At 45.2% G+C, this 15,024-nt stretch overlaps 1 protein-coding gene across 4 annotated transcripts in view; it reads right to left on the bottom strand.

The window, feature by feature from the left end:
- Nucleotides 1-1,370: 1,370 nt before the first annotated feature.
- Nucleotides 1,371-15,024, bottom strand: part of LOC140394528 (centriolar coiled-coil protein of 110 kDa-like) — a 96,350-nt gene continuing 82,696 nt past the window's right edge. For 3 of the 4 annotated variants that reach the window (XM_072481880.1, XM_072481883.1, XM_072481884.1), the window contains 2 exons: nt 8,088-8,167; nt 1,371-2,166 (listed from right to left, as the gene is read on the bottom strand). In XM_072481880.1, the coding sequence (XP_072337981.1) occupies nt 2,114-2,166; nt 8,088-8,167 (133 nt within the window). In that variant the 3' untranslated portion in view covers nt 1,371-2,113. The remainder of the gene's footprint in view (nt 2,167-8,087; nt 8,168-15,024) is intronic. The other variant, XM_072481882.1, reaches the window with a different exon arrangement.

Raw genomic sequence — 15,024 nt, 5'->3', positions numbered from 1 at the left:
AGCCAACACTTGCTGCAGATGTGGTCACTGACGGTCTCAATGGGATCCACCAGTTCCATCGTCATACAGCAACAGCACATCACCTGTCCAGCCATAATCAATTAGTTAATTAATTTAAATAATTTTTTAAAACATTTTTTTAAATAGAACCTCAAGGATAAACCCGAACACAGCCCTCTCTCGCCACTTACCCGAACTCAAGTCACTCACCTAAACTCAGATGCACTCTGTTCCAATCAGCACTCCGTGACTAATGGCACTCCTGCCACACCTTTTGTGCACTCACCTCTCCCAGCACTGTCCAGGCTCTCTCTCCTCCCGTGCTGTTTTCGCTGTCCCGGCTCTCTCTCCTCCCGCGCTTCTTAAATCTCCCGGCTCTCTCCTCCCGCGCTGTTTTCGCTGTCCATGGGTGCCATGGATGCATTTACGAAGATTGAGAGACTTTGAACTCAGATTTCAACATAACCTCCTCGTAAATCAAACACTAGAGGGCGTAAAGGTTTCAACATTTCTTAGTTCAGTAAGGCGTAAATCTTTTATGTTGCTGCAAAAGGTAGTTCATCCACCAAAACCTAGAGAAAAGACTTCTATCAAACTAATGAAACTTTTAGAAGGGAATTTTGCACCTGGCGGTTAATTGCAGAAAAGTTTCAGTTCCACCGCTCAGGAAGGTGAAAGCATTTTATAATTCATAGCGACCTCAAGAAGGTTGCCAAAATACTGCAAGTTTGGCACAACACTGGATGATACCCTTCATGATAGGCTGGTATGTGGACTACGTAGTGAAGCTATTCAGAGGAAGCTGCTTCCTGTAAGTGATTTCACTCTCAAAGTTGCTGTGGTAGTTGCGCTATCTATGGAGCTAGCAACAAAAGAAGTTTCACCGATTGGGGCTGGAGCGAAGATCCACAAGATCAAGACCATTGAAAAGAAGGCTGCAAAGGGACAACCGTGTCATCGGGTTGGACACTCAGCGGGGTAATGCTGGAGTCGAGAAAATAAGTGGAAGATCTGTGGCAAAAAGAGCCATATTGCCAAAGTATGCTGGACACGGCAAACTTCACCAACATCCAAGATGTGTAAGAAAAAGAAAACATCTAAGCAGACTAGTCGAGTCGACAAGTTAGAGAAGAAATTCAAGACCCTCAGGAGATGATGTACCCAAACAACTTCCTTGCTTAACCGTGGTTCCGAGAATCCTTTCCCACAAGGGGAATAACCTCTCAGCATTTACCCTGTCAACTCTCTTCAGGGTCTTATGTTTCAACAAGATCACCTTTCATTATTCTAAACTCCAATGGTCCCACCCGCCCAATCTTTACTCATAACATATATCAATGCGCAAGATAAGACATTTTCAGAAATGCAAATAATGGTTGAATTGTTTATTTCGCAAGATGCACACCATAAATACAACAATTGAAATATTATAAAAATAAATATTGGCACAAAAATGAATGCAATTTAAACAAAATAAAATAAGGCTATTTATATAACCGAGAAAACGGCATTTACAGAGACTGGAAAATGGCACCTGTTGAACTGAAGGCTTTTTAAACTTCATGGTGGGAATTCATAATACAAACAGAACAAAATATCAAAGTAATGGAAAAGCTGCATGCTTTGTCATTTAAGGTAAAGTTACGACAGGCATTTATCGCAGAAATCTGTGCAGTTTCTGTGAAATTAAACTAAAAGTCAACATTTAAATACACAAATCTTACTCTAATAGCTGTTTTCCACATAGACCCAGTAACAGAATAATTTTGTATGTAGTTCACAGCCATATTTAGTAGACTAACTGCTACTATTTTTAACAGTCCCTCATTAGATACACACAAGTATATAAATCAGTGCAGAAAGATCAGGAAACGCTGCTCAGCTGGTCGCAGGTCCACTTTAATAAGCTTCTGTGAGTGCATGCATTCTTTCACTTTGTAAGGTATAGAATCGTTAATAATTATACAAGAATTTAGAAACTTTGACGCCTGTAAAGTTTCTTCCATTAAGTCCTCTGGCCGATAACGATGTTTTATTTCAGCAGTTGTATTGAAAGGGTTGTTCTGTTCATGGAGGTGAAGCAGCTCCGCTCATCCTATCGAGTGCTGTTTCCTCAGAGTGTCGTAACGCTTGACTTTGTTTTCAACACTTTTCCTGGGCACACTCCTTTAAAAATCACAAAAATGTTCAATTGTTGAATTAACGTGTGAACGTTTGAAGCTCTCTTGATTAAGTTGCGAGAAAGAAAGGTATTCAGTGGAAACTAAAGATAAACAAACTATTTTAACAACTCTTTTAGGGATTAGGACTGGAAAATGTTACATTTATTCTGTAATATGTCCATCAGAGTAGAATTGCAGTTTGCAGAAATATAATTTTACACATGGTAACATTGTTCCTGGGAAAAACACTCACTCAGAAAACAATGCGGAAAGTTTGAGGGGCAAAGAGTTTAGTGATATTCTTCACATTTCAAAAAAAAGGTCAGATCAGGTCTCAGAATTGCGAAAACCAAAACAATTTTGCAAATTTCACACCAGCTTGTTCAAATTTTTTTTTTTTTTTTTTGAGATGTCGATGACTGGTCTACAACAGAGGTGTGGTGTCCATTCTGATCTTGGGACATACTATTTCTGTTCTGTGGCTATCCATTTCACAGCAAGGATACATCACCGGAATTGGCATGTGGTTTCTTCAAGAGCGCACAATAGAAAATTAAATTCTGAAGTATTTTAGCCAGTGAAATGTTGAAGCACTGGTGTGTTTTTTTATAGGCTTGAATAAATTTCCTCATGAACAGAACAGAAATGCAGTTTGTTAATAGTAATGAGAAGCTACTGGAAGTATTAAAGAGCTAATTTATTTTGCAAGCATTGCAACAACAAAATACCAATAAAACCGGCCGACAGTCACCAGCCTGGCACCACTTCATTAGCAGAGGTGCTTGGAATTTTCACTCATTCAGGATTCGCAGGTTCAGACGATATTCTGACTGTCCTCCAACCGTCCAATTGAAAAACACTCGGCGATCAAAACTGGTGCAGCATAATCATGTTAGCGAATCAACACATAGCCATCTTAAACTTGTTAATATTGCGCAAAAGTTAATATTGTAATTCAATACCTGCTTCATTAAATAGTTTACTATCAGTCAGAGACTAATAGTCAGATACTTTTTCCCAGGGTAGAGGGGTCAGTTACTAGGGGGCACAGGTTGAAGGGGCAAGGTTTAGAGGAGATGTACGAGGCAAGTTTTCTTTACACAGAGGGTGGTGGGTGCCTGGAACTCGCTACCGGAGGTGGTGGTGGAAGCAGGGACGATAGTGACGTTTAAGGGGCATCTTGACAAATACGTGAATAGGATGGGAATAGAGGGATACGGACCCCAGAAGTGTAGAAGATTTTAGTTTAGACGGGCAGCATGGTTGGCACAGGCTTGGAGGGCCGATGGGCCTGTTCCTGTGCTGTACTTTGTCCGATGTACAATTGAACAGGCCATTACTCTCACAATTACTTCCCTTTAGAATTTGTATAAGGAGGGATGTGACCTCCCTGAGCCACAGGACACAAACACTTGCCCGAGTGACGTACCACAGGTATTTGGAAAGCAGTGACAGTAAAGGACAGGTACCAGAGGACACAATACCCCCCACGCACCCCCAATCTCTCTCGCTCTCACCTCCCATCCAACATCCCTCAGTCTGCCCATGTTACTGGCATCTCGGGTCAGTCCTCCTCTAAGTTTCCCTGAAGCTCCAAAGAAAATATTCTAAAAAATATACTGCAAGACCCACATCAGATAATAGCACCAAGGTTGAAATGAATCATGCAAAGGAAGAGACGGAAGTCCTGAATCCTGGTTTTAAAACCCTAAAGACTGCAGGAGGCAAAATAAATCAGAGGGGGGATGGGCTTCCAGCCATGACAGTTTAATTCATAGAAACATAGAAAATAGGTGCAGGAGTGGCCATTCAGCCCTTCGAGCCTGCACCACCGTTCATAGAACATACAGTGCAGAAGGAGGCCATTCGGCCCATCGAGTCTGCACCGACCCACGTAAGCCCTCACTTCCACCCTATCCCCCACCCAGAGGAAACTCACGCAGACACGGGGAGAACGTGCAGACTCCGCACAGACAGTGACCCAGCGGGGAATCGAACCTGGGACCCTGGCGCTATGAAGCCACAGTGCTAGCCACTTGTGCTACTGTCATATTGATTCAATACGATCATGGCTGTTCATGCAAATTCAGTATCCCACTCCTGTTTTCTCTCCGTACCCCTTGATCCCTTTAGCCACAAGGGCCATGTCCAGCTCCCTCTTGAATATATCCAAAGAACCGGCCCCAGCAGCTTTCTGTGGGAGAGAATTCCACAAGCTCACACCTCTCTGAGAGAAGAAGTTCTTCCTCATCTCAGTCCTGATTGGCTGACCCCTTATTCTTAGGCTGTGACCCCTAGTTCTGGACATTCCCAACATCGGGAACATTCTTCCCGCATCCAGCCTGTCCAGTCCCATCAGGATTTTATATGTTTCTATGAGATCCCCTTTCATTCCTCTAAACTCCAATGAGTACAAGCCCAGTCGATCCAGTCTTTCTTCATATGTCAGTCCTGCCACCCCGGGAATTAGTCTGGTGAACCTTCGCTGGACACCCTCAATAGCAAGAATGTCCTTCCTCAAACTAGGAGACCAAACCTACACACAATACTCAAGGTGTGGCCTCACCAAGGCCCTTATAACTGCAGCAAGGCATCCCTACTCCTATACTCCAATCCTCTCGCTGTGAAGGCCAGCGTGCCATTAGCTTCCCTCACCGCCTGCTGTACCCGCACGCCAACCTTCAGCGACTGTTCCACCTTCACACCCAGGTCTCGTTACACTTCCCCTTTTCCTAAACTGCCACCATTCAGATAATCTGCCTTCCTGATTTTGCCTCCCAAGTGGATAACCTCACATTTACCTACATTATGTTGCATTTGCCAAGTATTTGCCCACTCAGCCAGCCTGCCAAGTCACCCTGCAGCCTCTTTGCATCCTCATAGCACACACTGCCTCCCAGCATAGTGTCGTCTGCAAATTTGGAGATATGGTGTGCAATTTTATTGTGAACAGCTGGGGTCCCAGTGTACCCCATTAGTCACTGCCTGCCACTCCGAAAAGGACCCCTTTATTCCCATCTCTTTGTTGCCCATTACGAATTCACCTGATTTTAACTATAAGGGACCTACATTTGTCTTCACCAGTCCTTTTCTCTCACATATCTATAGAAGCTTTTGCAGTCAGTTTTTATGTTTTCTGCAAGCTTACTCTCGTATTCTATTTTCCAATTCTGAATTAAACCCTGTGTCCTCCTCTGCTGAATTTTAAATTTCTCCTAATCTCCCTCAAGAGCTCAAAACAGGATATCTTTTCTACATCTGGGGAAGGTCTCTGACATAACCATGAGAATGGAGAGCTCAGTTATTGGATGAGAGTGGAAACAAAATGCCAGAAATAAATAACTTTTAAATTAAAATATTTCAATGAAGCCCAAGACAAACGTTTACACATTGTACAGAATTTGTTGCTGCAGATTTAAACTGCTCAACCTCTGAAGTTGTGAAAAACGTGAATAGCTTGCTTATCTTTATAACAGTTGCACCCAACATACAGTATACAATCAGCCGAGAATAAAAGATTCTCTTATTAGCAATTTATTGTATTCTCGTTGACATTAATCCACAACAGTTTATTTTTAACTGAAAAGAAAATATTCAGGTAGAAAGTCACCAAATACGGTTTAAAACGATGTTACATGCAATGGAAATTTTAACAAGAGTAAGGCACAAATTTCCTAAAATGTAGTTTAACAGAACATAACAGTAAACAAATGTTAATATGAATGTTCCCAATTTCTTAAATTCTACTGTCATACAAAAATAAGTAAAATATTTCAGCGGCATTGGGAGAGAGCTTGCCGAGTAGATCAGAGATTGAAGGAAAAGGAAAAATATCAAAACTGAGAAAATACATAAAGAAACTGAGGAGCATTGGGAAACAATATTGAAAATGTTGTGAGACGGAGACGAGACACGTTCTCACAGTGAGGCCAATACCCGCCCCCCCCCCCCCCCCCCCCCCCCCCGCCCCCCAGGCTACACAAATTTTAGCAGCTGAATCAATATAAACTACTCTAAACGCAATCCATCGGCCCATTCAGCCAAGGATCACAAAAACAACAATAACTTGCATTTATAAAGCATCTCTAACGTCCCAATGCACTCCACAGGTGCGTCACAAAACTAAATTTGACAGCTTGGTCAGATAGTCAACAACATGGTCAAATACATAAATTTTAAGAAGCTCTTAAATGATCGAGAGGTAGAGGAGGGAATTCCAAAACAGAAAGCAAAGGCACTGAGTGCATGGCCAACATTGCTTCACCAATGACAATCAGGGGTCCTCAAGAGGCCAGAATTCAGCCCTTCGAGCCTGCTCCGCCATTCATTACGATCATGGCTGATCATTCAACTCAATAGCCTAATCCCACTTTCCCCCATATCCTTGGATTCCATTCGCCCAAGTGCGATATCTAACTGCTTCCTGACACCATACAACGTTTTGGCCTCAACTATTTCCTGCGGTAATGAATTCCACAGGCTCACCACTCTCTGGGTGAAGAAATGTCTCCTCATCTCTGTCCGAAATGGTCTACCCCGTATCCTCAGACTGTGACCCCTGGTTCTAGACACCCCCTCATTCTTCTGCATGTGTTTCCTCCGGGTGCTCCAGTTTCCTCCCACAAGTCCCGAAAGACGTGCTGTTAGGTGGGTTGGACATTCTGAATTCTCTCTGTGTACCCGAACAGGCGCCGGAGTGTGGCGACTAATGGATTTTCACAGTAACGTCATTGCAGTGTTAATGTAAGCCTACCTGTGACAATAAAGATGATCATTCTCAACTCCGGCGAATACAATCCTAACCGACTCAGTCTCTCCTCATACATCAGTTCCGCCATCCCAGGAATCAGTCTGGTAAACCTTCACTGCACTCCCTCTATAGCAAGAACATCCTCCCACAGGTAAGGAGACAAAACTGCACACAATATTCCAGGTTTGGCCTCACCAAGGCCCTGTATAATTGGAGCAAGATATCCCTGCTCCTTTACTCAAATCCTTCGCAATGAAGGCCAGCATTCCATTTGCGATCTTTCCCACCTACTGTGTCGTTGCAAATTCCCCTCGCCTAATTTATGGTCATTCAGATAATAGTCTGCCTTCTCATTTTTGTTGCCAAGAGTGGATAACCTCACATTTATCCAAATTGTACTGCATCTGCTATTTATTTGCCCACATCACACTGAAGGATCTCTGCATCCTCCTCACAGCTCACCCTCCCACACAACTTGGTGTCATCTGCAAATTTGGAGATACATTTTGTTCCCTCATCTAAATCATTAATATATAGTGATTCCTATGGTACCCCACGAGTCACTGCCAACCAATTTGAAAAAGACTCATTAATTCCTACCCTTTGTCTCCTGTCTGTCAACCAGTTTTCTATCCATCTCAGTACACTATCCCTAATGCCATGTGCTTTAATTCTACACACTAATCTCTTATGTGGGACTTTGTCAAAAGCCTTCAGAAAGTTCAAATCAACTCTACCAGTAACATCCTCGAAGAATTCTGGTAGATTTGTCAAGTATGATTTCTCCTTCATAAATCCATGTTGGGCCTGTCCAATCCTGAAAAATACTATCATATTATGGTCGCTCATCCCCAAGGAGTCTCGCACAACTATAATGCCAAATTGATGATGAATATATTTTGGAGGATTGTGCAACTGGAAGAGATTACTGAGAAAGAAAGAGGGCAGTGAAAGGGAGAGGTCATGGAGAGATTCAAAAACATGAAAAGGAAAAAAACAAAAAATCAACATTCAAACCAAGTAGCGAGGAAGCCAAAAGCTAGAAACATTGCAGAGTGCAAGAAACAAAAACAAACACCTCACCAAAGGTAAATCTCCCAAACAAATAGCATGAAGTAAAAATCCAGGTACAATAAATGGAAAATGGATGGATGTCAACGAATAGCGAAACACACCTGGACCAGCTTTCCTAGGGAATCTGCTTTCTGTGCACCTCTCTCTATTCTGTTCAACCCCCTTCCTAGAAGTCTGGGCTCTAATCAAATAAAAAATACATGAGTGGATACTGTAAATGCATCTTAATTTGTTATACAAAACTCAATATTCCATGGATTTTAAATAGAATTCCATCAATCCCTCTCGCCTCAGCTTTAAGCAACATTCTTTGGGATGAAAAGCTACTGATGGTGAGGCAGAAGAAAGGATGCTAGAAGTATTGTTAAAGCGAAAAATAATTCTGAGAGCTATTAGTAGCTTCTTAATGTGCAATTGTAGTTTTCATAAAATAATGATCTTGCAATAATTGGGTTAAAGGAATAGGGGCGCACACAGAGTGGTCCCAGCATTTGCCTTTGACCTGCTGGGCATGTGATCACGTTCTGAGGTTAGCTCCTGAGGTTTACATGGTTGCGTGTCACACATCAGCTGTCATTTCGGAGTGAGTGGAGAAAATGTAGCCTGGTGATTGTGCAATTCAATATTTGGTAGAATGAGAATGGTACATTCAAAACGATAAATCAGAAGCTCACATCCCAGAGATATTCCAAGGACAGATTGGCTGAATGGTCAGCAGTTAGATTTTAATAAATTCTAAAATGTAACTGCATTTACTCGCACTTTTAAAATATCCATTTACAGGGTGTGGGGGTCGCTGGCCCATCCCTAGTTGCCCTTCAGGTGGAGGGGAGTTGCCTTTTTGAACCGCTGTAGGCTGAGGTGCAGGTACACCCACTATGCTGTTAGGGAGGGAGTTCCAGGATGTTGCCCCAGCAACAGTGAAGGAATGGTGATATATTTCCAAGTCAGGGTGGTGAGTGACTTGGGAAACCTCCAGGTGGTGAGGTTCCCAGGTATCTGCTGCTCTTGTCCTTCTAGATGGTAGTGGTCATGGTGCTGTCTAAGGAACCTTGGTGAGTTACTGCAGTGCATCTTGTAGATGGTACACACGGCTGCCACTGAGCAACGGTGGTGGACGGTTTGAATGTTTGTGGAAGGAGGAGCAATCAAGCTGGGCTGCTTTGCCCTGGATGGTGTTGAGCTTCTTGTGTGTTCTTCGAGCTGCACTCATCCAGGCATGTGGAGAGTATTCCATCACACTCCTGACTTGTGCCTTGTAGATGGTGGACATGCTTTGGGGGGGGGGGGGGGGGGGGGGGGGGTCAGGAGGTGAGTTACTCACCGTAGGATTCCTAGTCCTTGACCTGCCCTGATAGTGAGAATACTTTTAAGTCCTCTTGTATATTCTTTTATAAAAAGGTCAGACTGGTTCAGTGTGGCTCAGTTTCCTCGTAGCTCCAAGAACGGTATTGCAGAGGTCACAGAAGAATGAACTTGCACATTTTATCAGTCAAGGAGAACAAATATATGGAAGGGAGGAAATTAAAATTGCAAACCAAAATATACATTTTTGAGAAAAAGAAATCAATGAAATGTGGTAGAAGGATTTATTGCAATACAAAAAGATTCCTCAAAGTTGTGCTGGTTTCCAATAAACGCCGATAGTTAATATGATCACCAAACAAATGAGAGCAGGAAAATAATTTGTGCAAAGAAACGGCAATAGCCTGGATTATCTGCTGGTGCAGCTCATTTAATGCTAGAACATGCTGTCCTCAAAACATGGAAAGCACGTACAGCCAAAATCTAATTCTTATTTCTATAATGATCAAAGCATTTTTCAATAAATGGTGGCATGCTGTATCTGTATAAAATGGGGACACACTGTTACTTAAACCATTTATCACATCATGGATGAAAAACAAAGTAGTATTTGAGAGACTTCTACCATCCTTTCATTTCAATATGGTTTCTTTAAAAAAATTCCACATTCACAACTGTTGTGTTTAACTTTTCAACAAATAGGTAACATTTTGAAAGTAATTCCAAAATAATTATTCACTTTTCCGAACCAGCTGTGGAAAATGTCTTCCATTAAAATCTGTTCTGCTTCATAACATTCAAATTTGGGAGAGAATTCTGAAATAATTATGAAGGCATATTCAGTCCGTTACATCTCTTTTAGTAATAAAGTTGCTACATTCAAGTGGTGCTACCCCAGAATTATATCCAGCACTGACATATTACAATGAAGCAGATCAGCTTCTTCTAAAGCTGGGATCAACACACACACACAGGCCTGCACAGAAATAACACCTTGCATTGCTATGGCACCTTTAAACATAGTAAAATGACGGAGCCGCCATTGTCAATGTGGCGACTTGGCCGTTGAGCGGTCTCTCGCCCTGGTGCTCACTGAGACACTAAAAATGACGATTGCAAATATCAGCCGCGTAATAGATCAGAGACACGGCTTGTTGACGTGGAATGTGAGTGGTCATGAAAACGAGCTGCGAGAACTTTTGAGGGTGGACAGACAATATGCGGAAGCACCGGAGGAGGGACTGTACAGGGAAAGGCAAAGGCTGCATGTGGAATTTGACTTGCTGACCACAGGCACTGCAGAGGCACAATGGAGGAAGGCGCAGGGTGTACAGTATGAATATGGAGAGAAGGCGAGCAGATTGCTGGCACACCAATTGAGGAAAAGGGGAGCAGCGAGGGAAATAGGGGGGGTGAGAGACGAAGATGGAGAGACGGAGCGGGGAGCGGAGAGAGTGAATGAAGTGTTTAAGACATTTTATAAAAAATTGTATGAAGCTCAACCCCCGGATGGGAGGGAGAGAATGATGGAGTTTTTGGATCGGCTGGAAATTCCCAAGGTGGAAGAGCAGGAAAGGATGGGATTGGGAGCACAGATCACGGTAGAAGAAGTGGTGAAAGGAATTAGGAACATGCAGACGGGAAAGGCCCCGGGACCGGACGGATTCCCAGTTGAATTTTACAGAAAATATTTGGACTTGCTCGCCCCGCTACTGACGAGGACCTTCAACGAGGCAAAGGAAAGGGGACAACTGCCCCCGACTATGTCAGAAGCAACGATATCGCTTCTTTTAAAGAAGGAAAAGGATCCGCTACAATGCGGGTCCTACAGACCAATCTCCCTCCTCAATGTAGATGCCAAGGTCTTGGCCAAGGTAATGGCAATGAGAATAGAGGAATGTGTCCCGGGGGTGGTTCATGAGGACCAAACTGGGTTTGTGAAGGGGAGACAGCTGAACACGAACATACGGAGGTTGTTAGGGGTAATGATGATGGCCCCACCAGAGGGGGAAACGGAGATAGTAGTGGCGATGGATGCCGAGAAAGCATTTGATAGAGTGGAGTGGGATTATCTGTGGGAGGTGTTGAGGAGATTTGGGTTCGGAGAGGGGTATGTTAGATGGGTGCAGCTGTTGTATAGGGCCCCAGTGGCGAGTGTGGTCACGAATGGACGGGGATCGGCATATTTTCGGCTCCATAGAGGGACAAGGCAGGGATGTCCTCTGTCCCCATTACTGTTTGCACTGGCGATTGAGCCCCTGGCGATAGCGCTGAGAGGTTCCAAGGGATGGAGGGGAATACTTAGGGGAGGAGAAGAACACCGGGTATCTTTATATGCGGATGATCTGCTACTATATGTGGCGGATCCAGCGGAGGGGATGCCAGAAATAATGCGGATACTTGGGGAGTTTGGGGATTTTTCAGGGTATAAATTGAATATGGGAAAGAGTGAGCTGTTTGTGGTGCATCCAGGGGAGCAGAGTAGAGAAATAGAAGACCTACCGTTGAGGAAGGTAACAAGAGACTTTCGTTACCTGGGGATCCAGATAGCTAAGAATTGGGGCACATTGCACAGGCTAAATTTGACGCGGTTGGTGGAACAGATGGAGGAAGATTTCAAGAGATGGGACATGGTAGCATTGTCAATGGCAGGGAGGGTGCAGGCAGTTAAGATGGTGGTCCTCCCGAGATCCCTTTTTGTGTTTCAGTGTCTCCCGGTGGTGATCACGAAGGCTTTTTTCAAAAGGATAGAAAAGAGTATTATGGGTTTTGTTTGGGCCGGGAAGACTCCGAGAGTGAGGAAGGGATTCTTACAGCGTAGTAGGGATGGGGGGGGCTGGCACTACCGAGCCTAAGTGAGTATTATTGGGCCGCTAATATTTCAATGGTGAGTAAGTGGATGGGAGAGGAGGAAGGAGCGGCGTGGAAGAGATTAGAGAGGGCGTCCTGTAGGGGGACCAGCCTGCAGGCTATGGTGACAGCCCCATTGCCGTTCTCACCAAGGAACTATACCACGAGTCCGGTGGTGGTAGCTACACTGAAGATTTGGGGACAGTGGAGACGACATAGGGGAAAGACCGGAGCACTGGGGGGGTCCCCGATAAGAAACAACCATAGGTTTGCCCCGGGGGGAATGGATGGGGGATATGGAATGTGGCAAAGAGCAGGTATAACGCAATTGAAAGATCTATTTGTGGATGGGAAGTTTGCGAGTCTGGGAGCGCTGACCGAGAAATATGGGTTGCCCCAAGGGAATGCATTCAGGTACATGCAATTGAGGGCTTTTGCGAGGCAGCAGGTGAGGGAATTCCCGCAGCTCCCGACACAAGAGGTGCAGGACAGAGTCATCTCAAAGAAATGGGTGGGGGACGGTAAGGTGTCGGATATATATAGGGAAATGAGAGACGAAGGGGAGACTATGATGGACGAACTAAAAGGGAAATGGGAAGAAGAGCTAGGGGAGGAGATTGAGGAGGGGATGTGGGCAGATGCCCTAAACAGGGTAAACTCGTCGTCCTCGTGTGCCAGGCTAAGCCTGATTCAGTTTAAGGTATTACACAGGGCACATATGACTGGAACACGGCTCAGTAAATTTTTTGGGGTGGAGGATAGGTGTGCGAGGTGCTCGAGAAGCCCAGCGAATCATACCCATATGTTTTGGTCATGCCCGGCACTACAGGGGTTTTGGATGGGGGTGACAAAGGTGCTTTCGAAAGTAGTAGGAGTCCGGGTCGAACCAAGCTGGGGGTTGGCTATATTTGGGGTTGCACAAGAGCCGGGAGTGCAGGAGGCGAAAGAGGCCGATGTTTTGGCCTTTGCGTCCCTAGTAGCCCGGCGCAGAATATTGCTAATGTGGAAAGAAGCCAAGCCCCCGGGGGTGGAGACTTGGATAAATGATATGGCGGGGTTCATAAAGTTAGAGCGGATTAAGTTCGTCCTAAGGGGGTCGGCTCAAGGGTTTACTAGGCGGTGGCAACCGTTCGTCGAATATCTTGCGGAAAGATAGATAGGGGAGAACAAAGAAGGCAGCAGCAGCGGCCCAGGACTTGGGGGGGAGGGGGGGGGGGGTGGCCTGAGACAAGGCAGTTGCCAATTAGGGCTAGTTTTTATTTTTTGTTATTTAATATTTATTTATTTGTTGTTGTTTTTGTTTAAATTTAAAAAAGGTCATTATTATCTGTATTGTTATAATGTTGTGTAAAGGATGCACAATGTACTGTGTTGGTTGACCAAAAATTTTCAATAAAATATTATTTAAAAAAAAAATGAAAACGAGCTGCAGAATACGAATAAGAGTCTCGATGAAACGGAGGAAAATGTTGCTTCAGCTGAAACCCGTATTCAATCCTTGCAAAACCAGTTGTATGGCACGTCAGAAATCCTGGAAGATTTGGAGAACCGAAGCCAGAGAAAGAATATCCGGGTCGTTGGTCTGCCGGAATGTGTGAATATCCGGGTCGCGTGTGCCAGGCTCAGCCTGATACAATTTAAGGTGGTCCACAGAACGCACTTGACGGGGGCGAGGTTGAGTAGGTTCTTTGGGGTAGAGGACAGATGTGGAAGGTGCTCAGGGAGCCCGGCGAACCATGTCCATATGTTTTGGTCATGCCCGGCACTGGAGGGGTTCTGGAGAGGAGTGGCGGGAGCAATATCTCAGGTGGTGAAAGTCCGGGTCAAGCCAAGCTAGGGGCTAGCTATATTTGGAGTAGTGGACGAACCGGGAGTGCAGGAGGCGAAAGAGGCCGGCATTCTGGCCTTTGCGTCCCTAGTAGCCCGGCGAAGGATCTTGCTAATGTGGAAGGAGGCGAAGCCCCCCCGCCTGGATAAATGATATGGCTGGGTCCATAAAGTTGGAGAGAATTAAGTTCGCCTTGAGAGGGTCTGCGCAGGGGTTCTACAGGCGGTGGCAGCCGTTCCTAGACTATCTCGCGGAGCGTTAGAGGAAGGTCGGTCAGCAGCAGCAGCAACCTTGGGGGGGGGGGGGGGGGGGGGGGGGTGGAGGGGACGTCCTGGGAGAGGGGGGATGGGAAAGGGGGGACTGCCTGGGAGGGTGGATGAGCAAGAGATAACATGAAGGGTTGGGGAAACTGGCACGTACGGGTGAGGGCCAGTGTACAAAGCTGTGTAAATATATCATTTTGCTATGTCTATATCTTGCTCTGCGCGATTTCCCGTTTTTCTTTGTTATGGGGGGGGGGGGTTATTGTTTGTAAGGGAGAAAAATTGTGTTAAAAAACTTTAATAAATATTTTTTTTTAAAAAAAATTTCCGGGTCGCTGGCCTGCCGGAGTGTGGAAATATCCGGGTGTGCCGCAGTGTGTGAATATCCGGGTGTGCCGGAGTGTGTGAATATCCGGGTGTGCCGGAGTGTGAGAGTATCCGGGTGTGCCAGTGTGTGTGAATATCCGGGTGTGCCGGAGTGTGTGAATATCCGGGTGTGCCGGTGTGTGGAAATATCCGGGTGTGCCGGAGTGTGGAAATATCCGGGTGTGCCGGAGTGTGTGAATATCCGGGTGTGCCGGAGTGTGAGAGTATCCGGGTGTGCCAGTGTGTGAATATCCGGGTGTGCCGGAGTGTGAGAGTATCCGGGTGTGCCGGAGTGTGAGAGTATCCGGGTGTGCCGGTGTGTGTGAATAACCGGGTGTGCCAGTGTGTGAATATCCGGGTGTGCCGCAGTGTGTGAATATCCGGGTGTGCCGGAGTGTGAGAGTATCCGGGTGTGCCGGAGTGTGA

This window comes from Scyliorhinus torazame, chromosome 17 (genome assembly GCF_047496885.1).
Source record: "Scyliorhinus torazame isolate Kashiwa2021f chromosome 17, sScyTor2.1, whole genome shotgun sequence".
NCBI classification, from domain to species: domain Eukaryota; kingdom Metazoa; phylum Chordata; class Chondrichthyes; order Carcharhiniformes; family Scyliorhinidae; genus Scyliorhinus; species Scyliorhinus torazame.
The sequence above is the reverse complement of the archived record's forward strand: the minus strand, read 5'-3'. Positions and strand labels throughout refer to the sequence as shown.